The 26599-nt window shown below is 40.0% G+C and overlaps 1 protein-coding gene across 2 annotated transcripts in view; it reads right to left on the bottom strand.

Annotated features, from left to right (window-relative positions):
* Positions 1-26599, bottom strand: part of TLL1 (tolloid like 1) — a 217043-nt gene that overhangs the window by 84206 nt on the left and 106238 nt on the right. For both annotated transcript variants that reach the window (XM_077477165.1, XM_077477166.1), the window contains exons 3-7: positions 17700-17780; positions 17406-17558; positions 9491-9608; positions 4618-4796; positions 2108-2213 (exon numbers count right to left, since the gene is read on the bottom strand). In XM_077477165.1, coding sequence (XP_077333291.1) covers positions 2108-2213; positions 4618-4796; positions 9491-9608; positions 17406-17558; positions 17700-17780 — 637 coding nt within the window. The remainder of the gene's footprint in view (positions 1-2107; positions 2214-4617; positions 4797-9490; positions 9609-17405; positions 17559-17699; positions 17781-26599) is intronic.

The raw sequence follows: 26599 nt of genomic DNA, 5'->3' as shown, positions 1-26599 counted from the left end.
TTTTATCCGTCTGGATACCGAGGGTTGCATAAATTGCCTTTAAGAGGTCCTCTACCTCATCAAGGGACAATTTATATCTGGAGGTTTTCCTGGACCCGTCCTGGTCCTCCCCCTCTGAACCCTCCTGGGAATCGGAAGAGGAACTGTCTGGAAGTTCCCTACCTGTCCCTGAAGGGCCTGCAACCTCTGTCCCCCCTGTACTAGCAGGTTGGACCGGAGCAGAACTCTGTGCTAGAGGTGGGGTTGTATCCTGGGGAGATGGATCCGTGGGAAGCTGAAATTTTTCAAAAAGGGACCTAAAAGAAGAGAAGGTGGACTGAAGCTGCTAGTCCTGACTCCTGTTCACATTCCCTTTCCCTAACGAGGGAGTCAATACAGCCTTTGCACAACACTTTGTCCAAGATTCCCCTAAAATGTCCCTACAGGAGGCACACTTCTTTTTAGAGCTATGCGTAGACCTATTTTTTTCCGTAGCTTTCTAAAAAAAAAAAAAAAAAAAAAGTCAATCAAAAGCTCGGGATACAACCCTGGGAGTGCACTAGACCCTTTTTTTTAAAGAAGGGATCTGAGCGTCCCCTCCCCCCTGGCCACTCAGGGGGTCTGCCCCCCCCTCCATGATAGAACCATACATTGGGGTGGGGGGATCCTAGATGGAGAGTACCCCTCCCCAGGGTGCTCTTACCTTAGGAATGCTGGAGATAGAGTCTGTCGTTTGAGCCTCAGCTTCCGACATGCCTGCAGGTGGCTGCTTACTACAGAGTTCCACGCTGCCTGTGCGCATTCCGAACTCATCTCCAGCTTGTGCCCGGCCCTCCTATCAGCTCCACGACCTGGAACCGGAAGTCGATCGTATTCGAGGTCAAGCCTTCGTTTCCGCCGGATACGACGTCGCCCGTCGTTCGGCCCGCTCGGTTTAAAGAAAAAAAGGGGCGGACTGTACCCTTGTACAGGGAAATCTTCCGAACGGCTTGCCAGCTGCGTCCCTGTAGACGCCATAGGAGTCCCCCACGACCTGAAGCCGCGCTCGACTCGGAAGGGGTGGCAGTACCTGGTGAGGTAAGTAAACCGTTCAACCCGCCCGACACGCGGGCGTTGGTTTCGAACGGTTTGAACCCAGCTTTCTCCAAACGAAGCCCCTGCTTCTTCAACCGGGTTCTTTAATGACAAAATGCCCACAGCCTCCCCGACTGATCGGCCTGGTTCCTTGCACAGTGTCTCCCCGCCGGAGGAAACACTAATAACTGAGGTCCGGCAGGGGAAGTAAGAATTTATGGGCTGGCGCAGTGTTTCCAGAGGAAGAGGAGGAGACTATCTCTCAGTGGCTGTCCTGAAAGACGATTAGAGAAATCCTAATGCTGATGTGACCTTTGTACAAACTTCAATTTTGGCCAGATACCATCCATTTAGATCTTAGCTTTAAAATTCAGCATGCCGACTTTTCTCTAAAGATGTGCTGCATGCGTGTGGAAATGTTTACATGAGTATCAAAATACAATGTTTCATCTCTTGAGATTACCTTTTTCTTGTAGCGGCTGTTATCTGTGCAATTTATACTACATTGTAATACATACGTACAACATACATTGCAATCTACATTTTTGGGGTTATTAAACAGCTGTCTACTTGCAACAAATAAACTGCAGGTTAACTGCTTATCAGGAAACCCCTTAACATTTGAACATGATTTTGAGGATTATGATAAGGCCTACTTAAGACTTAATTTAAAATGAAATTAGAATTAAAAAAATAAATGCAGTGTGCATATATATATATATATATATATATATATATATATATATATATATATATATATATATATATATATATATATATATATACACACACACGTGTGTGTGTGTGTAATATACTTTAAAAACATAACACCTGAATCTATCGAACCATTTTTTGTGAGTGAATCACTAAAATTACAGGTTTCAACATTCAGGCATGATTGTTAAAAAGAAAAAGATCTTGGATCTGCAAATGTTTCTTTGTATTACCTACCATCTTTATTTTCAATGTGCAATGTTACCAAGCAAATTATAGTTTGTTATAAAATATGAGAAAGATGAATTAAAAGACAAAAATTATAACCTGAGGTTCCAACCTTGAGAAGGTGTTCCTTGCATAGTGCATGATGCTGTCAAAATCATATGGCTCTCCCTGAGAGTTCACCTCCCCAGGCTCCATTTTCAGAAAGTTGTATTCTTGACCTAGAAATTGGACACATTTAGTAAACAATATTTCTATTGCACAGTTACCAACACATATTAAATGACTAAAATTTAAACTTATGTTTACATAAACATATTTTGACAGGTAAATCCACATAAGATCAGTAATTTAACTTTTTGTTTAATTGTTTACTGTCTTATTAAGGATTATAAATTGTGAGATCCCACACGTGAAATCTCAGCTCCAGCTAGTTTGCCATGAAATCTGCAGCCTCTACATAGTTTTATGCAAGTCAAAGTGCAGCTAGGAGTCAAAGTTCAACAAAAAAAATCACGTGTCATGCACAACACTTTTTTATTTAGGAGTATTTGTAGGATCAAAAAAAGAACTTTGTGGAGTCTCATATCATGTTCTCTCATAGGGTAGAACATTAAAGTGAACAATCAGGAATTTTACTCTACAGACTTTCAGTCTGTATCAGTACATTTTTGACATGTCATAATATACAGCAACAGTATCATTTTTCTTTTTACGAGTAAAAACCCCAGTCAAAACTGCCTAGGCTGGGATGCCATTAGTCTGCTGCAGAAAGGTAAAAGCATTTCCTTCATCTGCCCACCCCTAGTGATAAAACTGTTCTGAAGCAAGGTGAGAGGCTACAGTAATTAATGACCTTTGACATTTGTGAATTAAGCCAATAGCTTTTCATACACCAGTATTTCCATGACTCATCTCTGGGCCAGTATTATTGCCCAGGAAATACAGTATGTGATGCCCTGTTTGTTTCCTGAACAAAAGATAGTACCATCCTTCTAGTGAGAAAAGCAGAGATGAAGTTATCTTCAAGGAGTAATGCGATGTCTGTGAGAGGCAATAAATACCTCCATTACCCTTACAGCTCACTTAGCACAAATGCTGATTTTATTGTGATGAAAGGTTGTCGTTTTTTTCTTTTGTTGTTGTAATGTCAACATGTATACTCAGGGCCACTGTTAGAAATCATGGGGCCCCATACAGCCCTCCTGATGGGGCCCACCTACACCCCACTTAACCCCCCCCCCCCCAGGGTGCAGTGGAAAAGCAGCACTGACTTTACCTGCCTACACCTCGAAAATTGAGAAAAGTCCCTCCTCTGCTCCCACCTCCTGGGCCCATCTGTTAACCTGATGGGGCCAAGGGAAATGTAATTTAAGCCCTGGCAAGCAAGAAGAAGGAGTGAGGGCATGGTCTAGTAAAATCCCTTTATACATTAACAATAAAGCTGCCCTGGGCCCCCCGTTTAGTGTATGGGACCTGGGCCCAGTACAATAGTACTGGTTGTACTGCCTCATCAGTGGCCCTGTGTATACTCCTTTATGCGTTTCTTCATTTAACCATTTGCCACTCGCCATATAGCAAAACGACTATGACAAAGTGATTTCAATATCCTGACTGGATGTCATATGACGTCCAGCAGGATATCAAGCCGCTGCACGCCCCTGGGGGTGCACATCGCATCGATCACTGTCACAGTGTGTCAGTCTGACACACTACAACACGGATCTAGGTAAAGAAACTTTACCACGTGATCAGCCGTGTTCAATCCCATTCAAACCACATCAGAGTGTAAAACAGGAAGAGGCGAGTAGAGGGGAGTTGATAGGCTGCTCCACTGACAGGGGGGTCTGTGCTCATTGTCAGCGCAGCCCCCCCCCCCCCCCGAGGATGCCCACACTGGACTACCAGGGACGACACTAGGACCACCGGGGATGTCACCACAAGGTATGCCACCCTAGACACCAGGGTTGCCAATCTGTGCCCACAATGGATGCCAGTGCCCACAATGGGCATCACCGTTTGGCAGGCATCCGTACAATTTGTGTACATCAGTGCCACCTACGAGTGAATATCTGTGCCACCTATGTGTACCCATCAGTGCTGCATATCAGTGCCACCTCATCGGTGCCCATCAGTGCAGCCCCATCAATGAAGGAGAAAAAAAAAAAAAAAAAACTTACTTATTTTTGTAGTTTTGAAACAGAAACAAAAAAATTTTTCTAAATGTTTGGTATTTTTTTGTATTTGTTTAGCAGAAAATAAAAATCCCAGAGGTGATCAAATACCACCAAAAGAAAGCTCTATTTGTGGGAATAAAATTATAAAAATTTAGTTTGGGTACAGTGTTTATGATCGCGCAATTGTCATTCAAAGTGTGACAGCACTGAAAGCTGAAAATTGGTCTGGGCAGGAAGGTATAAGTACCCGGTATTGAAGTGGTTAACTATCTTTTTTAAAATAAATATTTTTCTTTTTAAAACAAAGTGTGTTATGCCTTCATTGGACCCCAGTGATGTAGAGTTTTTTGGACTTCTGTGAACAAGATTCAGTTGCTGTGGCACTATAGTTCAAATGCCATTTGTTACAAGTTAAACATTTATAAAACCATAAGAAGAAAATAGATACCCGGTTGTATATTTTCCCTGATGATTGCCACGTGATCATCTCGATCCGGTCGAGTGTGCTCATGCCAAAAGCCAATGACATGACCCAGCTCATGGACCACAATGCCAAATTTATCACAGTTTTTGCCTATTGATATTGCCTGAGGGCCATTTCCTCTTCGTCCCACATAAGAGCAGCACCTGTTGAATAAATGAAGCACAAACCATATCACCTAGGAGGAGTCACTGGTTCCCACTTAATTATTAACCTCTTTGGAGGCATTTCAAACAGTAAAGGAGTTAAGTTTATTAATAGACTAAACACTTGAATCATTTATTATATGTCACATCTGTTACACTCACAGATTTCCATCGTATCATAGCAACAACCGTCCTAGAACACTGCACAATGTATTGATTTTTACTAAAAATACGGTTCAGCATGGTGACATCTTATGATTTATCTTTAGCGCAAATTTTTAATTGTATCCTTGACTGCTTTCCTTTGACATTTGTATTTCAATCAAGCGCAGTTAATCGACACAGATACATTTTCTAAAATGCTTTTCCAAGTGCTTTATTTGTGATTTATGGTGATAGAAACAGTTCAACAAACATCAAAATGGGAGGATATCATGGGAATGGCCTTGAGTAGTTTTACTATACTCCGACAATTCAATATAGATAGTTCACATGGATTTCTAGGTGCTAACACATACTTAACCACTTGCCAACCGCTTTTGCCATATATACGTCGGAAGAATGGCACAGCTGGACAAAGTAACATACCCATACGTTACTTTGAATTTCCTGCAGGGCGCGTGCGCCTGCCGCGAGCTCCGTGACCTGGCCCTCAGACTCAATCGCTGCGGGGATACCCGTTCTGCCTAATGACAGGACACTGACCATCTGCTCCCTGTCGTCGGGAGCAGATCAGTGTCATGTCACACACAGCCCATCCCCGAGACAGTTAGAAACATTCCCCTAGGACACAGTTAACCCCTCCCCGTTCCCTAGTGGTTAAGCCCTTCACTGCCAGTGACATTTTTACAGTAATCAATGCAATTTTATAGCATGGATTGCTGTATTGATGCCAATGGTCCCAAAAATGTGTCAAAATTGTCCAGCATAATGTCGCAGTCACAATATTAATAAAAATAAATAAATAAAAAATAAAAAATCACTGATCACCGCCATTACTAGTAAAAAAAAATAAAAAAAAAAATAAATTATAAAAATGCCATAAAACTATCCCCTATTTTGTAGACGTTAACTTTTGCGCAAACCAATCAAGAAACACTTGCTGCAATTTTTTTTTTAACCAAAAATATTTAGAAGAATACGTATTGGCCTAAACTGAGGGGGAAAAAAACGTTTTATTATTGGGGATATTTATTATAGAAAAAAGTAAAAAAGAATGTGTTTTTTCTCAAAAGTTTCGCTCTTTTTTGTTTATAGCTCAAAAAAAGAAAAACCGCAGGGGTTATCAAATACCAGCGAAAGAAAGCTCCATTTGTGGGAAAAAAAGGGCATCTATTTTGTTTGGGAGCCATGTCGCATGTGTGCAATTGTCAGTTAAAGCGACTTTGAAGCGCAAAAAGTGCTCATGTCACGAAGGGGGTAAATCCTTCGGGGGCTGAAGTGGTTAAGGCAGACAGCTTTCTGAGCCCATTGGCACGGTTTGAAAATAATTGTGACAAAGTATTTATGATAATAGCATTTTGTTTGCAAATTTGTGTTAGTTCCGGGTCTCATTTTAAGACAATGGTTTTTAAAAAAAATTTGGTAAATATTCCTTTTGTAAAAGAAAGTTTATCTACACAATGCCACCCTGCTTGATAGTGCCCACTTGTTGGATTTGGCCGTACAGTGCAGACATCTAATGTTTCACACTGCATGCAATCTGGTTGCAGACTCTGGCAAAATGGCTACTTGAGTATGCACATTGCTTGCGTGTAGCTTCAATAAAAGCAGACTAGTCATAATAGTTTTGTAGGCATTTCCTATTCACATATTTGAAAAGAAGAGTGGGCAGCCATTTTTGTAGAAGTGGGCATAATTACTGTACACAGTGTTCTCGTTGTGACCAATTAAATTTTGTTCAAACTGCTTGCAATAGGCAAACCTGTCATCACTAAGGCTGCATTCACATTAATATGTGTTGTATGTAAAATATAAAACACACACTGTATGTTGGTTGTGCTTTGTTGCAATTGTTATGGGGGAACAAAGAGTAGGAGGAAAAAAAATAATTTTACCTGTTAAGTGTCTTCCACACCACAGACAGACAATCTATTCATATCAGATAATCATATGCCCAACTGTTTACAAGAGGTAAGGCAAGGCTAGCGCATTCTAAATGGAGATTATATCTTTGTATGTCTAGGATGAGATTACTGCCCAGGCTCCTAAAAACACCTTGTAATGCATACTATCACAGCACTGGAATTTACTGATAATGATCATGTACATTTCATTTACATGTCCATTCATTTAAGTGGGAGGAACTTGTCTTCTAAGGTACCATGCCCCATAATACTAAAAAGGAAAAGATTGCTGATATACAATGCAACAAAAAATGTGCTACAAAGTCTGCATTTGTATTCCCTTTTTTTTATAATTTTATTATTTTAAATTTGAGACTTTAAATTAATTCCCATTAATAACACATATGCATGTTTTTGAAGTCTTAAAGGCTGCAGGGTGGATAAATTAAATTATTATTGATTTAAATCAGATATTTTTTGATTTATATTTTAATAAAATGCTTTTGGAGTAAAAATAGTAAAGCATCTAAAGCTAGTTTTCAATTTAAGATACATTAATAATTTAGTTTATTGAGCATAAAATGGAGCTTAGTTATTTAGCATGAGGCTTTATATTCTGCAATATTTACATTTTTGGTAAACTCAATTAATGAATCCAAGCTCTGCAAGCTGAGATAACATGCACTGGCAATGTTATTGTTTTAATTTAAAGAATTTGAGTAGTTCAACGTGTGATTAACTTATTTACCTAAAATTGGTTCTGATATCGCCGTTTTACTAACCTGCCAGCTTATTATTCTAAATGGGAAACCTTCATTTTGTTTTCAAAAATAAAGATTCCAACGATCAGCAAGAATGAGTCCTTACATTTAAAGAGCACCTGTCATTTGAGACCCATCATGGCAGCGCCCATTAGTGGGCATCCACTCACCTGCTGCCGTCAAAAATCCCTCACATTGTGTCATTGCCGCATCACCAGCCTTCCCATTAAAGCGAATGGGACTGTCGGTGAGTCAACAGTGGGTCAGAGGAGGAGCTGCTGTGGAACTGAGATAACAGTTGCTCTTTAAAAATTATAAATTAAAAATTGAGTTGATTTATAGCAAGCCTTTTTACTAGTGATTTAAAAATCAACTTACGGTAATTTAAATCAAATCCACCCTGAGGTGCTGGGATAAGAAACAATCCAGAGAAAGAAAGTAGTTTTGCAAAAAAAATACTTTGTTTTTTCCACTTACCTCAGTAAAGCCCAAATGCAGCAACTAAACTGAAACTACTACTAGTGAGCGTACAACTTGTATAACAGTGTACATTTGCTGTCCCCTTAAAATAACTCGCTCTCACTCTCTCGTACTGGTCACTGGAAGCTCAACATGGCACCTCAGGGCAAAGAACCCTCTGATAATCTAAAATAGAATTGTTGCTCTACATAAAGATGGCCTAGGCTATAAGAAGATTGCCAAGACCCTGAAAGTGAGCCTCAGAACGGTGGCCAAGACCATACAGCGTTTTAACAGGACAGGTTCCACTCAGAACAGGTCTCACCAAGGTTGACCAAAGAAGTTTGGGAAATAGACGTTTGAGTGCTGCCAGCATTGATGCAGAGGTTGGTGAGGGTCAGCCTGGCAGTGCTCAGACCATACTCCGCACACTGCATCAAATTGGTCTGCATGGCTGTCATCCCAGAAGGAAGCCTCTTCTAAAGATGATGCACAAGAAAGCCTGCAAACAGTTTGCTGAAGACAAGCAGACTAAGGACATGGGTTACTGGAATAATTTCCTGTCTCTGATGAGACCAAGATAAACTTATTTGGTTCAGATGGTGTCACGCATGTGTGGTGGCAACCAGGTGAGGAGTACAAAGACAAAGTGTGTCTTGCCTACAGTCAAACATGGTGGTGGGAGTGTCATGGTCTGGGGCTGCATGAGTGCTGCTGACACAGGGGAGCTACAGTTCATTGAGGGAACCATGCATGCCAACTTGTCCTGTGACATACTGAAGCAGAGCATGATCCCCTGCCTTCGGAGACTGGGCCGCAGGGCAGTATGCCAACATAATGACCCCAAACACACCTCCATGACGACCACTGCCTTGCTAAAGAAGCAGAGGATAAAGGTTATGGACAGGCCAAGCATGTCTCCAGACCTAAACCCTATCGAGCATATGTGGGTCATCCTCAAACAAGAGGTGGAGGAGCGCAAGGTCTCCAACATCCACCAGCTCCATGATGTTGTCATGGAGAAGTGAAAGAGGACTCCAGTGGCAACCTGTGAAGCTCTGGTAAACTCCATGCCCAAAGGGGTTAAGGCGGTGCTGGAAAATAATGGTGACCACACAAAATATTGACACTTTGGGCCTAATTTGGACATTTTCACTTAGGGCTGTACTCACTTTTGTTGCCAGCGGTTTAGACATTAATGGCTGTGTTTTGAGTTATTTTGAGGGGACAGCAAATTTATTTATTATTAATTTTTATATTGTAGCAAAGTGTAATTTCTTCAGTGTTGTCACATGAAAATATATAATAAAATATTTACAAGAATGTGAGGGGTGTACTCTTGTGAGATACTGTATATATAAAAAAAAATTAATAATAATTGGCAGGATAGTAAACCATAAATACTTACCCACAAGGCCTATATGTAAACACAATGTAGCTCTCCTCATCAGCACGCTCTATAAATGTCACACAGGTATGTTTCTCCCAGTGTCTCATGGCCTGCTTGAACATAGCCCTCTGGCTGCCTAGAGGAAATGCACAAAGGAGAGAAAATGCAACAATTTTAAATATGTTGGGCTGAAGCATGAAAAATAATAATGACCAGCAACTGGCACTATAACCTTCTTAATATATTTACATATATTTTTTCATCAGTCACTTTTTCTCTCTTTTTACTTTTTTTTTTTCATATGTCTGTTTAGTGCTTAGAATTATGTCATCCTCACCAGCGTGGATTACCATGCAGTTTAATGTTCACCACGTGTGTAAAGAGGCTGAAATCAGTCTAGGATTAATGAGACCAGAATAGATTTCCTTTTAATCTTCAATGTGGCCACAGGCAAATATGCTCTATATCATATATGCCTACAACCGTTAAAAAAAAAAAAAAAACGAACCACAAAATAATTCTATTGTATATTTACAGAGCTAACATTTACAGTTTTTGTGGAGGTCCAGAGCAAGTCAAGATGCTAAAAATGCAACATAATAAAACCAATCCAGATACAGGTCAACATTTAGATATAGGTAAAGGTCAAGGTGCACACTTTATTACATATGAGTGTGTGTGCAGTTAAGACTGGCAGTGTTGGGTGAAAAATATGTTTAGGTACATTTACTGTAGTTTAATAGTGCTTTCCCAGTGTACTTCTTTTGCAATGCATGTAGTCCTGTCAAAGCCCTTGTACACACAGTCGGACATTCCGACAACCAAATCAGTCAGATTTTGTCCGAAACTGTTGCATACACACAGTCGGACAAAGTTGTCAGAAAATCCGATCGTACTTAACGCAATGACATTATTTTGTTAGGACGGGACTACGTTCAGGCTAGTAGCCAATAGCTTTGGTCTAGGAATTTGATCTGAGCATGCGCGGCACTTTGTCCGATCGGAATTCTCTACACATGATCGGACAAAGTCCGATCGGATCATGTTGTCGGAAAAATTTTATAGCCCAGCTGGAAAACTTGGTCAGTCGGATACTCCGACGGAAACAGTCCGAAGGAGCCCACACACTGTCGGATTATCCGACAACACGGTTCTATCGGACATTGTCCATCGGAATGTCCGACTGTGTGTACAAGGGCATAGACATTTGACAGTGAATACTGCTGCACTAGCTGTGCATGGATTGATCATCTGGAAGCCACTGTTCTGTATCTAAATGAGCAACATTAACAGTTTAAAAAGGCACCTAATTAATTAACAGGCACTGGCAAAGAACAGTGAAAAGGCGAGGGGAGATGGAGTTCAAGTTCCAGAGTAGAGTAGAGCATCACAGTTATAAGAAAAAGAAGGTCAAAAACCCACCTTAATAGTAATGCTGATTTGGCTGATATTGGAGATATACGTTCAGGGGTGGTAGTTCAACAGTAACCAAACAGGTCCTAGTTTTGTTTTTAACAACTTAAAAATCTGATATACTGGTATATATTGATGGGTGGTTACAGTGCATATCCCCAATGACAAGATTAGGTCAAGATAAAGGGTTCTCAAAATTATTTAAGACTATTACTTTACTATTCGTAGTATTTACTAGCATTAGTAGATAAACGTACTCTAAGAACCACCAAGATATCAGCAAACCTGCCATACCAGAAAATCATTAGTAGCTTTTTGAATTAAATAAGAGCCTGTGAAGGTAGTTCTGGTATTTTAGCAAGTTAGAGAATCTATGTTAGAATCAAACTGCATTTAAAAGGGTAGGGTGTGCTGAGTAAAAGAATGTGAATGCTGGAGAGTTGCAATTACAATCTGAGATAATTTAGCAAAGGCTTATAAGGATATGGTGGGCGTACTATGAGTAAAGAGGTGATTAAAACTACATATGCTGCTAAAATGTATGAAATCTTTAACAAAATCGCTTACAACAGAAATATTAGAGACAAAAACTGGCTCAATAAAGTATCACTGGATAATACACAGGTTACATTGTGCGATAGAAATTACTTAGCTGGCAGGGTTTTGTCACCGTAAAATAAATTTCTCCAAGTTCATTGACAGACACAGCACCTCCTTAATCTTGACCATTGGGTTATATCGCCTCTGTAGGAGTAGGACTAGGCAGAACATAAAAAAAACTTGGCTATGCCCCATGGGCAGTCCTCAGTCAGTATATAACCCCCTTCCTGCTTTAGGTATTCATTTTAGTAGCAAGCAGTAATAGAAGTATCAAAAACTCCATAGAGGGGTGGGTGCTGTATCCATCAATGAACTCTGAGAAGGGGATTTCATGAGTAGTGCAAAAATCGAATTTTCGCTTTCGTTCATCGACGGACACAGCTCCTCAATCTTGACCATTGGGACGTCAAAAAGCAGTGCCAAAGAAAAATCAGGAGTGGGGAAAAGAACCCGGGGCTAGCCACAAGAGCCCTAACCAGACACAGGAGCCTTAACCCGGTCACAGGAGCCCCATCTGAAAAATAAAAATTTGAAGAAAACACACCCCTCAAGAGGGAACCCCCCCCTCCTCCTTTCAACAACAGCGTGCAAAACCTTGAGGCCAAAAGATGCATCCACAGATGCCAGAATATCTGCTTTACAGAATTCAGTGAAGGTATGCACCAACGACCAAGTGGCTGCTTTGCAAATCTGTGATATTGACGCTTGATGACGGAAGGCCCAAGAAGTACCAAGCACCCAAGTAGAATGCGCCATGACTGGGAAAGGAGGAACCCGACCTTTAATAGAATAGGCCTGAGTCACCGTCTGTCTGATCCATCTGGAAAATGGTAGCCAAAGAAGCGGCCAGCCCTTTCCTTGGTCCTTGTTTAACCACAAAAAGCAAGTCTGACCTCCGAAGGGACTCCGCTGCTGCTAGATACACCCAAATCACACAAACCACATCCAAGGTATGCAAAGAAAATTCCTTGGGATGAGCCAGCTTGGCACACAAGGACAACAACACAATGTCCTCATTTAAATGGAAGTCTGAGACCACTTTAGGTAGGAATGATGAACAGGGACGAAGAACCACCTTGTCTCTGTGGACCACCAAACAGGGAATACGACAGGATAATGCCACCAACTGGCAGATGTAACAGCTACCAAGAATGCCACCTTCTGGGACAATGTAGGTAAGGGAATCTCCCAAATATTTTCAAATGGCGGTTTCTGGAGAACCAAGAGCACTAGGTTTAAATCCCATGGTGGCAAAAGAGACTGTACCGGTTGAACCACATGTCAAACTCCCCGAATGAAGGTATGGACTAAAAAGAGCTAGGGGGTCACTAAAAGAAGACCGTTAAGGCAAAACACCTAGCCCCTTGAAGGTACTCAGGGCCAACTTCTGCTCAACGCTCTGTTAAAGAAAGGTTAAGATCTGAGCCACAGAAAAGGATCGAGGATGAACGCCAATCGACTCGCATCAAGAAATGTACGCTTTCCATTTGCGATGATATATCTTACTAGACGTTGACTTCCTCACCTTCACCATAGTAGGGATCACCGATTCACTGATCCCTACAGACCTCCCTCTCTCAGTACCTGGCTTTCAATGGCTAGGCCATTAAAATCAGTAACTGTAAAGCAGAATGAAGTTCAGCCCTTCATACAACTGGTCCTCTCTGAGAGGTAGCTCCCAAGGGACGTTTACGGCTACCAGAATGACCAGAAGACTTCCACCCTTGGTCCTTCACAGGCAGAAGAGTAAGGTGTTGGCCCCACATTGGCCTTAGGACAACTGCAGCGTCTACCAAAGGAACCCACGAGATTACCATAAGTCAGTTACTTCCTGTTGATCTGAACCTGCTGAAGGGGCAGACTTGAGAAGAAAAACTACTAACTTGGTCAGCATTCACTCCAGAGTCAGACCCAGGTAACTCAATTTCCTGGACAGGGAGTGGGGACCTTGGGTAGTTTGGACGTCACCCGAAGGGCCAATATATATTGCTATAACATGAAATGTAGGGGCTGCTTAAATTATTATTAATATTATGATTATTATTATTATTTCTATTGGACCTTCGAACAGACATTCACCAACTTTGCTTTCATTTCGAGTTTGACATTTGTATTTATTTTGTAAGCATATCATTATAGATTGTATGTGGGGTTTTAGTTGGAGCTACTGCCATGTGGTAAAAGCAGTTAATGCAACGCTCAAAATCAGTGTAAGTCTTTTGCAGGCTCGTAATAAAGTCCACAGTGGGTGCTTTGGCTCTGATGCTCTCTCTCACACTGGTACAGACATAAATACAAAGAATAGAACCGGCAGATTCAATCTTCCTTGTTGGTGCATAAAAAAAAAAATTGAGTAAAAACCATACAGGGGCTCAAGTGTTTTGGCTTACAAGCCTTGATCACTTTGTATTTATACTGCCATGTGGTCCATAAGGAATGAAGAGGGTGGGGGCAATTTTTCCAGGGATCATTACTGGGGGGGTGGATCAATCTGGACATATAGGTGGTGTGGTCCAGGCAACTTTTTCTCACTTTCCTTCTACATTATTAATGGTTTTGTGATGATTTTTGGGTTTTGTTGTTTTTCATTATTATATGTTCCGGTTTGACCAATGATTGATAGTGCTTGGGCTGTTTTGGCTCTGTGCTTTTTTCAATCCAGGTTAAGTATTGCTTGGTTAGTTTGTGCTCGCTTTTGTGCACTACTGCTTAAACAGGTATAGCTGACTGGTCCTTAGTGAGGCAGGGAGGCCAATTTCTGCATTTTGTCCTGGGTGTGGCCGCTAAACTGGTTTTCGGGGTGATGGGTGAAGTTATTGTGCATAACTTCATTCCACATAACATGTCTGACCGCAGGATGCGACAGCAGGGCATGTGCATTTGCATACCCACCTATGCTCCTCCACACTGCCCTGTGAGAGAAGAATCTATCCATCTATCTAGAGAGAGTTTGTCTTGTGTTTACATATGCTGGCTTGAATCTGCTAGGAGACATAAGATTACTATAACTCTGATCCAGCTGAGAACCCTCTGTATTGACGCATACAGGATTTATGATGGTTGTACAGGCCCATAGTGGCAAGATCACTGGTACCATTTATGTCTCTTTAGAACTTTGGGAGCTTTCCCTGATATGGTGTGGGAATAATCATATACCTTGGTGTCAACATGCTCCTTGTTTAATTTTTTTATCTAAGATTTTGAGTATGCATGGATTCTTGTATTGTATTATTGGTCTGCGTTATTTCGATCTTTCTCTCCTTATATAGCGCTAGAAATCTGGCCGTTTCAATGTAACTGCTTGTTTGGCACTCTGTGTTGTAACTTGTTATTTGGCACAGCTAAATAGTCTATTTAGGGTATACTTCCACTTTTTTTCCTATTTATTTCGAGCTTATCTAGTTCTTCTGGTCACTAGTCGTATATTGTAATAAAAGTTTACTGAATTATATGCCCCATGGCTGTATTACAATTTTGGATGATCTCTGTATATGGAAGGATATGCCTGTTAGTTCATATTCTGGGCCTTGCAGTTGTCAGCGGTTCTTTTCATCCATATTTGATCTTGGACTCCCTGTGCCTTCCCTGTTCTATACCGAATGGTGCTACCCCAACATATTTATACAATCTGTGTATTATTTGTATCTCATTGTATTTGATAATTGTTTGATAGTATTATGCACCGATATGTACATGGGAAACATTTTAACACACTTTGCTTTTATCACAAGCATCTCAATGCCTCCTGGAGAAGCTTTTTGCGAAAAATGTTGAGATAAATCCACCACCCTCTGTCAACAATGTATCTGAATAGTTGATCTATTGGACCTACACTACTAATATTATTGATTCCATAAATATGATTATATGTTGACAATCTCTGGACTAGTTGTACAGTTATCGGGGGGCGAGATCTAATACGAGGTGTCCAACCATTAGGATTTACTTTCCTTTTTCACGTGGAAATGCTATCACAAAAACGTGACATGCTTTCAGAGGGATAGTTTAACCTTGCAAATAGAGTAAATGGAATGATTTTATAATATGTGGTAGCCATATATTTCTTCCTGAGTGTATAAGTACCTTTAAAAGTCAGTTTCATTATCTTTGTGTTTTTGATATATTAAATGGGGGATGTGGTGCCCTACATGTCCACCTCTATTTGTTATATGATACCACCCTAAATAAAATAAAAAATAAAAAAAAAGCAAGGCTAGGAAAAGCACAATTTAAACATCCCAAAATACCCAGAAACTAGAAATACTAAATGAAGATTGTAGCTACATCAGTGCACATACCAGTGCACTTCTAGTATAAGAGTTGAATGGAACATAATTTTATAAACCAGCATTTCAGAGATGCATTAACTGTTCATACAAATAAAAAAAGTCACCTACGGCTGTAATAAAGTTATTCTTCCCATCTCTCTCTCGCATGTACCCCATGTGTCTCCCTCCATGCACAAACCAAAAACTGTGGTTATCCCAAAGTCAAAAAGTCCATCGTTGTGGATCTTACTGTCAATTTTCATGAAACATGTATAAAAGTGGCAATGAAAGATAAAAGGGAAAGTATAGCACTGCCCTTGCAAAAAATCTGTAGAAATTATACATTTTGAAAATAAAAAAAGGTTGTGGGTGGCACTCTGTTCAAAGGCCATCAATAGATTTGGAGAAGGTCCAAAGACAAGCAACCAAATTAACAGAAAAAGAGGAGTCTCAATTAAAATGAGAGTCAGAAACTGGGCAGGTTCAGTTTGGGAAACGATAATATAAAGTGTTATATCCAAAGTCAGTAACCACATTTGGCAGTTTTTTTTTTAATCTCATGAACTGTCAGTGGTATCTGGAAGAAACAAGATTTTCAGAGGTTATTTATGATACCAGTTTTTTAGCTATTTAACCACATGAGGTAGTAGCAGAATTTAAATGGGTTTTGGATAAATTCTCATAACTAGTGCTTTCCAAATTCTTAGTCACTACTAAGGACAGTACAGTAATATTTTAACCCAGCATATTGATCTGACTACTTTCTTGAGGATTATTGCTCATCCAAAAGGGTAAAATTAGGCATCATTACCCAGAGGATGTTCTTTTGCTTTACTTTGAACCAAAATTACTTAGGTTTGTGAAAGATTAAATTTGATGGGCATTTGTCTTTTAATTTAATCTAAATAATAACTTTACAACTCATCATATGCACAAAGAAAGACACACAAACCGTGAACTATCCATATATAGAAAAATAACAGCATTTTCTTGGCAGTGAAATAGACTAAGCAGCCAAAACCATTCCAATGAAAATGGTCTCTGTAATGGAAGTTTTCAGTGCTTCAAATAATAGTTCCACTAATATTTATGAAACTGTAGCAAATACAATTATTTAAAACTCAAATCAGTGTAAAAATCTTACATGCACCACTCCTCCGACACAAAGGGATACCATGAGTCAGGGTTATTATTTGACCCACGCTTACCGTTTCTTTGAGCACTATAAAATTAGTTGTATACAGGCATACCCCACGTTTGAGTACACACTGAGGTTTATTTACTTAAGCTGCAAAGTACAAAATCAGGCTCCCTTCTGCATAGAAACCAATGAGCTTCTAACCCCAGCTTGTTCAATTAAACTTTGGTAATAAAACCTGAAAGCACATTGGTTTCTATGCAGAAGTGAACCTGATTTTGCACTTTCCAGCTTTAATAAATAAACCCCATTGTGTACTTAAAAGTGGGGTATGCCTGTAATATGTAAGTCAGGCCTGTAGCTCTGGACTCTTTTGTAGCAGAAGAGCCAAGACCTCATGGGCTGGACTTGGTATCAGATTGGTGACACCGATTGCAGAAGCTAGTTAAAAAGACCCACAAAAAGAGAATACTGTATTGTAGTTCCTGAGTGGCAATAGAGCAATGCATCTTACCAGTGAAGTTGCCTCCAATAACATATGGTATGACTCCCCCAGGCCATATTCTTTCTGACCGTGATGTAGCAGCTCTGGGAATTCGCCTTTTCTCTTTTCTCCCTGAGGATTTTAGATCTACCTTTTCACTAGTTGCATTTGTGCGCTCATAACCTACATTGAAAGGGAAAAGAAATATTATATCTATTGTCACAGGCCAATAACCTGATAAAATTACAGTGCATGGCACTATTTATGCAGCTTTAAAAATGCCACTGCAGTGTTCTAAAAGGCTTATATAAATAGTTGAAATACCAGAGCCAAATCTTCTTATCCTTTCTATAAGCTGATAGAGTGCTCCTCTTTTTTTTGATAGATCATGCTCTTCAAGGCCACCTTGAAAATGGAAGAAAGAAAATCATGAGTGTTGTCCCTGCCAGGTCAAGTATAAGATCATCAACAATGTGACCAATTTACAAGGAAGTAAGTTTGCATCTGACTTTGGAAAGCACATTCAACTTAAATCATTTCCATCTGAATTCCAGGGTCTATGCCAAGATCTTTTTTTTCCCTTTTTGGACAAGTCATGACAATGACATCACCAAATTATTATCTAAAGCGTCTTTGCTCCGTGTGACCTTCACATCTTTTGTGCCATATTGATTGGCAGTCAGATGCTTTGCTTTCATCTAGATTGCATACCGCTGACAGTTTTCATCTTCTGGTAATGAAATTTTCCCAACTAGAAGCAATTACATCTTCTAAAAAAAGAACACCCAAAAATGCAGCGTAGTAACATTTTTACAAAACCTTTATTGGGTTTGAAATGGATCTGAGAAACCACATCCTTTAATCACACTAGAACAGCACAGCTATCAAGCACTGGTGGGTTGTAATCAGATCTCAGAGGCTCTCCTGTATAGCTTTATAATCAATAGCTCAGAGCCTCAGATACAAGCTGAAAAGGGCTAATGACCAAAGCGGGTGGGGAAAGAAAAAGAAAGAGGAAAATGTTTACTGTACAAGTGCAATAAATCAAAAGCCCTGTTCAAGAAAATGGGTCATAATAAACATCCAGTACATTTAGTGCACGGTTATCCATTTAACTAGCCAAGTGCCAGGGGACAAGAGCTATAACATAACAAGCTTTGTTTGTTATCATTAAATAATTCAGAAGTGGAGTTTTTTTTTACCTTGTGGGGACCTCTTTTGCAGCTCTCAGTCCCTCCAAAAGCAAAAAATATATGCCAGCAGTCAAAGTACTATCCTGTAATTTTGTTAAGTGCAGGTACTAGGCATGACATGTAGCAATACTTAGCAATGTCTTGCAAACTGATGTCATATTTTACTATCAGTGTAGAAACTGGTAAAAAATTAAAAACCTTAATTTGTTATATTATAGCTACATAGTATATGTTATGTATATATACACACGCACTACAGAAATAGCTTGGGGGGGGGGGGGAATCACCCTACTTTAGTATATGGGACTTTAATGGCTATGGAGTTGTCAGAGTAGTCATAAATCCACATATCTCTATCTCTATCCACATCCACAGTACAGACCAAGTGTTTGGACACACCTTCTCATTCAAAGAGTTTTCTTTATTTTCATGACTATGAAAATTGTAGATTCACACTGAAGGCATCAAAACTATGAATTAACACATGTGGAATTATATACTGAACAAAAAAGTGTGAAACAACTGAAAATAGGTCTTATATTCTAGGTTCTTCAAAGTAGCCGCCTTTTGCATTGATTACTACTCCGCACACTCTTGGAATTCTGTTGATTAGCTTCAAGAGGTGGTCACCTGGCTTTCCAACAGTCTTGAAGGAGTTCCCAGAGATGCTTAGCACTTGTTGGCCCTTTTGCCTTCACTCTGCGGTCCAGCTCACCCCAAACCATCTCGATTGGGTTCAGGTCCGGTGACTGTGGAGGCCAGGTCATTTGGCACAGTACCCCATCACTCTCCTTCTTGGTCAAATAGCACTTACACAGCCTGGAGGTGTGTTTGGGGTCATTGTCCTGTTGAAAAATAAATGATGGTCCAACTAAAACGCAAACCGGATGGAATAGCATGCCGCTGCAAGATGCTGTGGTAGCCATGCTGGTTCAGTATGCCTTCAATTTTGAATAAATCCCCAGCAGTGTCACCAGCAAAGCACCCCCACACCATCACACCTCCTCCATGCTTCACGGTGGGAACCAGGCATGTAGAGTCCATCCGTTCACCTCTTCTGCGTCGCACAAAGACACGGTGGTTGGAACCAAAGATCTCAAACTTGGACTCATCAGACCACAGATTTCCACTGGTCTAATGTCCATTCCTTGTGTTCTTTAGCCCAAAAAAGTCTCTTCTGCTTGTTGCCCGTCCTCAGCAGTGGTTTCCTAGCTGCTATTTTACCATGAAGGCCCGATTCACACAGTCTCCTCTTAACAGTTGTTCTAGAGATGTGTCTGCTGCTAGAACTCTGTGTGGCATTGACCTGTTCTCTAATCTGAGCTTCTGTTAACCTGCGATTTCTGAGGCTGGTGACTCGGATGAACTTATCGTCCGCAGCAGAGGTGACTCTTGGTCTTCCTTTCCTGCGGCGGTCCTCATGTGAGCCAGTTTCTTTGTAGCGCTTGATTGTTTTTGCCACTGCACTTGGGGACACTTTCAAAGTTTTCCCAATTGTTCGGACTGACTGACCTTCATTTCTTAAAGTAATGATGGCCACTCGTTTTTCTTTACTTAGCTACTTTTTTTCTTGCCATAATACAAATTCTAACAGTCTATTCCATAGGACTATCAGCTGTGTACTGTATCCACCTCCTGCACAACACAACTGATGGTCCCAACCCCATTTATAAGGCTTGAAATCCCACTTATTAAACCTGACAGGGCACACCTGTGAAGTGAAAACCATTTCAGGTGACTACCTCTTGAAGCTCATCAACAGAATGCCAACAGTGTCTGAAGCAGTAATCAAAGCAAAAGGGGGCTACTTTGAAGACCCTAGAATATAATACATATTTTCAGTTGTTTCACACTGTTTTGTAAAGTATATAATTCCACATGTGTTAATTCATAGTTTTGATGCCTTCAGTGTGAATCTACAATTTTCATAGTCATGAAAATAAAGAAAACTCTTTGAATGAGAAGGTGTGTCCAAACTTTTGGTCTGTACTGTACATCTCTATATAACATATCTATCTATCTATACACACACACAAAAGAAAAGAGGGGGAAAAAAAATGTAAAGCTTTGTTATACACATTTAAAAATAGTTGTTTGATCAAATGATCATACAGCTTTTTGTTTAAAAACATTCCAACAGTGGTTAAAACATTGTTGAGCAGCTTTACAAAGTTGATATACATAATTCCAGATATTCTGTTCCATTGCTTTTCTCGGGGTGTGTCCACTTCCTCAGGGAATTTCTAAGTATATCAATATCCACAATTGAGTATATTCTTGTTTGCTGCAGTCACAAGAAAAAGGGAGAAGCCACATTCGTTGGCCACCTAACCCCCTGCTCGCGCACAGGGGGTGGTCACAACGGTGGCCCCAATCTGACCCACCACAACAGCCAAAAGGCAGGGCACACCAATCCCTCTAGCCTCAAGCTGACGCACCAATGTACAAATATAGCATCTCACCTGGAAACTTTGTAAATTTCATTAAATTATAGACAACCCAAATAGAGGTATTTAAAATAAAATATAGAACTGAGAATGTAAAATAGATGGCGTGGTATAAAATAGTTGTTTCTCTACATGCCAAAAATGCTGGCTTTGGTGTTTGTACTACTGACTTTATATAGAAGGGTTAAACTCTATATGTGTTAATAGTCCAAATGTTAATTTGCATGCACGGCATCAAATAAAACGGGAGGGAGGTGTGAATCTTCACAAATTAAATTGTGTGAATATTCAATTCAATTATCCAATCATGTCCAGATAAAATAAGTAAACATGAATTAGCTTTTCACATACCGGTAATTGGATAATTTAAGTGAATATTTACATTATTTTGTGAAGCTTCTCAATGCCTTCAGCCACATGGTGTTAAGTTTCTAATCCTAAAATGAAAAGTCTCATTTAGGTTTAGCAAACTGGTGCAGAGATTAAACCTGTGGTTTACCAAGGAGCCTCTGGCCTTATTTGGATGGATCAGGAGGTGATAAGCAAATATGAGTGGAGGAAGGTAGCAGGTGCCTCTCAAAAACACTGGTAATTCTTCTCCAAATCATGGCATAGAATTAACTAAATCAATCAGGAACCTTTGCATCACTGTGGCAATATATTATTAAAAGGGCAATATGGATATGGCAAACCAGTAAAGCATTCCATGCCCAAGGACATTTCTCCATGTCAGAGGGAGAAAGAATGACCCTTTCCAATTTATTGGGGCACCATGCAAAATATTGTGTCAAGTCCATAGCTGCTTTGTAACCACAGACATGCAATAAATAGTCTGATCTAATAATAGGAAGACCGTCTTAGGTCTATGTGTACTTACACAGAAGTAGAAGTAAAAGGTGCAGTGAATGGCGATTGCTGGACTGATTCTACATACAGGGGTTTGAATGCTTTTCCACTGATGTTCAATGTTTTTTTTTACTTCCATAAATATTTTTTATTTTAATTTTTTTGTGAACAGGTAAATGTGTACTCTGGAGTCAGAAAAACATCCCTTTAAAAGAGAGTTAGGCTAAGCATAGTTGTACACAAATTTGGACTGTTTTATCCCAATGTCTCTCCAAGACAGACCTTTTCTGTCTGAATATGATGTACATTCTGCACATCACTATAATTGACTACACCCCACCCCAGATTACAAGGAAAGTGCAACAAAACAGGCAATTCAGCTGCCAGTTTAATGTTTCTGTCACTTAAGCTCATTAAATAGAATTCTTATAAATAAATTCAGATCAAGTTTATTTTATAAATGAAGTCACACATTTTCTCACCCTCACAAATAGGATTCCTAAAACATACTTTATACCTTTTATGGGTGCTGTTTTCATAGCAAATATTCCAGGCCAATCACTGCTCCACAGTGTTTTGCAGCAATGAAATGTGAAACCTGTGAATTAATGTCTCGCCTGTCAATCAATCTAATAGATATAATTCAATGAAATAACAGCCTACAATGCTGTTAATTTTGGGAAAGTATGTGTCCGGCCTCATGGGAACTTCTAATGACTTCAAAATATTAATGTTCACAGACATGTTGCTTTTCTACAAGAACTAGTGCATTCTTGGTGGTAGAAGTGCGGAAGTCATCCAAGGTTACATTTGTTTTATAAACCATAAAGGCTTGGACTTTATATGCTTATTTATGGAATGGAAGAGATGGCATTTATGAGGGAATGTGTGGTCTATGTTAAACCAGCTGTTACTTAAGCACATCTTACGTTCAACATTAGCTTAAGTATGAGATGATTATGCACACAGAGAGGTGTAGTTCAGTATTAATAAATGTGCTGTTGCATAGGGCCACTGCACATATTGGCTTCTTTATTAGTGTGGGGAGAGAGGCAGGTCCTAAACTGCTAGCTTAAATCAGCAGAGCTACAAGGCATCTATACTGTGAGTAGTACGATTAAATTCACACATTGGTATAGATGTGGCATCAGGCTAGTATACTGTGGACCTGGCTGGCAAAAACAGAACTGCCAGCAGATGTGATTGATTGCTATATGTTACAGTACAAACTTTCAATTGGCCAGTGGAGTAAAGAAATATCTGGGTTGACCATAGCGGGCATACAGAATGACCCTTATTTTCTAACCTGTACTACAACACATACAGCTAAATTCTTCTATATAAGGAAGTCATACTCCCTATGTACTTCATGTGAATACAGGAAAAAAAAAAAAAGGGTTATTTATTTTAAAAGAAAAATTGGACCATCAAAAGTTGCTATTAAAACTATGAAAATTCCTTATTTAGTTAATGGATTGCTACTTTATGTTGCCATTGAAGCTAGGTGCAAATTTCCTTCTATAAGCATGTTTTTTTTTTAAATTATCCTCATATCTGATAGGACCATATTATTATACAGGATTTATATAGCGCTGACAGTTTACGCAGCGCTTTACAACATTAGGGCAGACAGTAAAATTACAATACAATTCAATACAGGGGGAATCAGAGACCCCTGCTCATTAGAGCTTACAATCTAGGAGGGAGTATACAAAAGGGCAATAGCTGTGGGGGATGAGCCTAATGGAGAAAATAGTGCAGTTGTTAGATGGAGGCAGGATGGGCTTCTCTGAAGAGGAAAGTTTTCGGGGATCACCTAAAAGTGGATAAATTTGGAGACAGTCTGACAGATTGGGGTAGTGAATTCCAGAGGATAGCCAAGGCTCGGGAGAAGTCCTGGAGGTGGATATGGAAGGAGGTAATGAGGGAGCTAGATAGGAGGACTTGGGAGGAATGAAGAGGGCGATTAGGTTGCTAGTTTGAGACTAGGCTAGGGATGTAGCTGGGGGTAGAATTGTGGATGGCTTTGTAACTTGTTAGTATTTTAAATTTAATTCGTTGGGCAAGTGGCAGCCAATGGAGGGATAGCAGACACTGTGCGGTTTGTAAGGTGGATGAGTCTGGCAGCAGCATTCATAATGGACTGAAGGGGGGGATAGTCTATTTAAAGGCAAGCCAATGAGGAGGGAGTTGCAGTAGTCAAAGCGAGAGAAAACCAGGGAGTGAATCAGGAGTTTTATTGGTTAGAAAGGGACGTAGCTTAGAGATGTTGCGGAGGTTGAGGCAGCAAGATTTAGAAAGTGATTGGATATAGGCCCGAAAGGAGAGTCCAGAGTCCAGGATAACACCTAGCACGCCGACATGTGGGGATGGGTGGATGGTTGTTCCATTGCTCTTGACAGATAAGTCAGGGGAAGAGACACGTGGGGGAGGAAATATTATAAGCTCGGTTTTGGACAAGTTGAGTTTGAGGAAGTGGTGCGACATCCATACAAATAGGTCTGTTAGTAAGTTGAACATTAAAAGCTCTCAAATGACCTTAGCCAGCAAAGTAACATTTTTATTTCTGAAGTCCATTGAGACCAGAGGTGTAGCAATTATTGGTTGTTTAGGTTATACTGCCATCTTCAAGAGGCTTGGACATCAGCCAAAAAAAATAAATAAAAAACCACCCCAAAACATTACACCAGCCCCATATAACACCATCTCGCTTCAGTTTTTTTGAGCAAGTGGTAAATAAGGCCAATAACACAAAGGGGTAGGACATATGTCTTTCAACGGACTTCAAGAAAAATATTTCATGGCAAGTACAAAAATCATATTTTCTTTATCATCCATTGAGAGACACAGGAGAGTAGTATTTCTTAAACATTTGGGACATCCAAAAGCAGTTCAACTGAGAGGTGAGCAACAGCCCCAGATCAAACTGATTTGGAATATTAGCACAAGAAGATCTGAATCAACCAATGCCTGATAAGTTTAGGTTAAAGAAAAAGGATCAGGATCAATCTGGTTTTACAGAACAGGACAGGTAAATACCACTTCATAGAATGATGGAGCTCCACCGACAATGTAGGGGGGGTAACCAAAGGACCACCATAAGATAAAAAAAGGAACAAAGTACCAGTAAAATAATTAAACCACCAGCAGGGTAGGCAGAAAATTCGTCTTTTGACTGTAGGAAGAGACCGTTTAGACAAATAAGACAATGCAAATCAGAAAAACAGATAACAACCAGAAGCTTGTGTGAACCACCCTTAAACCTTTTACTACAGGTAGTATATAGTTAAACAAAGTTTTCCAAAGCAAAAAGGTTAACCACTATACAGCCAAAAGGCATAAATGGAACACCCTTAACTTCAGTGAAAGGGAGGATGAACAGATTAGGTATATTAGACTAAAACAAGTAATCATTTAACAGCTAGAGGCTAGCAGAACACCCTTAATCCTTAAGCTGGCTATATATGGATCAAAATTCAGCCGGTTAAGCAGGCACAGACAAATTTTGATCCATGTATGGGCAGACTGATTGTACCAAAGTTGATCCATTGATCTAGTAGGGTACAACCAGCCTGTAGTATTTTTGTTCATGCAATTACTCCCAGCTGCTATAGCCACTAGCAGTAATCATTGTATTCTGCCGGGAAGGCTCCCCGTGCCCCCTTCTGCGGGCAGAATACAATAGTGCTGCGGAAGGCATTTCCCTATCTGAAAAGAATCAAGTCATTTATGGCTTGCCTTAGAGTCAAACAAAGAAATATCCTTAAAACGCAGGAGAAACCTAACAGATAAGAAACCTCTCAAGTGACAGGGATGGGCAGGACAGCTCTTACAACAAGGAATATATATGGAGAAAATAAGAATTATAGATGGGCATTGATCCCAAATCTCTACAGATATAGGGTTAAGAGATCTGTGGCACCCATATAAAGGATAGGCTGGCTAGGGATAAATTGGCTACAAGGGTTTACGTCCTGTCAGTTTTACGTCAACAGGGTTGTGCAGGGGATGTTGTAGCATAGTTAGAATATATATATTTAGGAGCATAGAGGGAAATCAATTTGTTCTCACCTGGGACAACTATCCAAGGTAGAGGGTAGGAAAATGTTCAATCTTCCAATGATTAGGTCTCACAAAAAGTGTATGGAATTACACCAATCTACGGCCAGGTAAAGGATATACCAGCCTCAAGGATATTTAACAAGGTAAGATTCAGCTATCCTAGCGAGAAGTGAACAGTTCTGAAAAATGCAAAAAATGTGTCAATTAAAGTTCAAGATTGGAGCTCTAAGGGGAAACCTAAAACTTCAAACTGCTAGCAGATAAACCTATAAGGGATTGAGTAAGAAAAACAAAATACACTTTCACTAAGTGAATAGGTAAGTTTTGTGTGGGGGACTGAGCAGATGAACCAGAAGACTATAGGCCCCCTCAAGAACTGTGGTTTGAGCAAGAAGCAACTATGCACACCATGATCCACACCAACATGAAGTCATGATAAAAACATGATAACGAAACCACAAAGACATACAGTAAGCCCTAGTGGAAAGTTGCTTACTCAAAGCAGATAAAAGCAGCCGGAAAAGATCACATCCCACCTTAAATGTTAGTGCTATGAAATGGCAGTGGCTAGAAATTTAAAATGGCACCCAACAAAACCAATTTCTGGAGTTGGCTTCCAGTGTCTCAGCCCGACTAGCCCTGCTCATTACATCAGTCCCCAGAGAGTGAGACACAC

Source organism: Lithobates pipiens, unplaced genomic scaffold (assembly GCF_037356315.1).
Source record: "Lithobates pipiens isolate NorthernLeopardFrog02 unplaced genomic scaffold, aLitPip1_a1.2 Scaffold_13, whole genome shotgun sequence".
NCBI lineage: Eukaryota > Metazoa > Chordata > Amphibia > Anura > Ranidae > Lithobates > Lithobates pipiens.
Note: the sequence above shows the minus strand (reverse complement) of the source record. Positions and strands in the feature narration are given on the sequence as shown.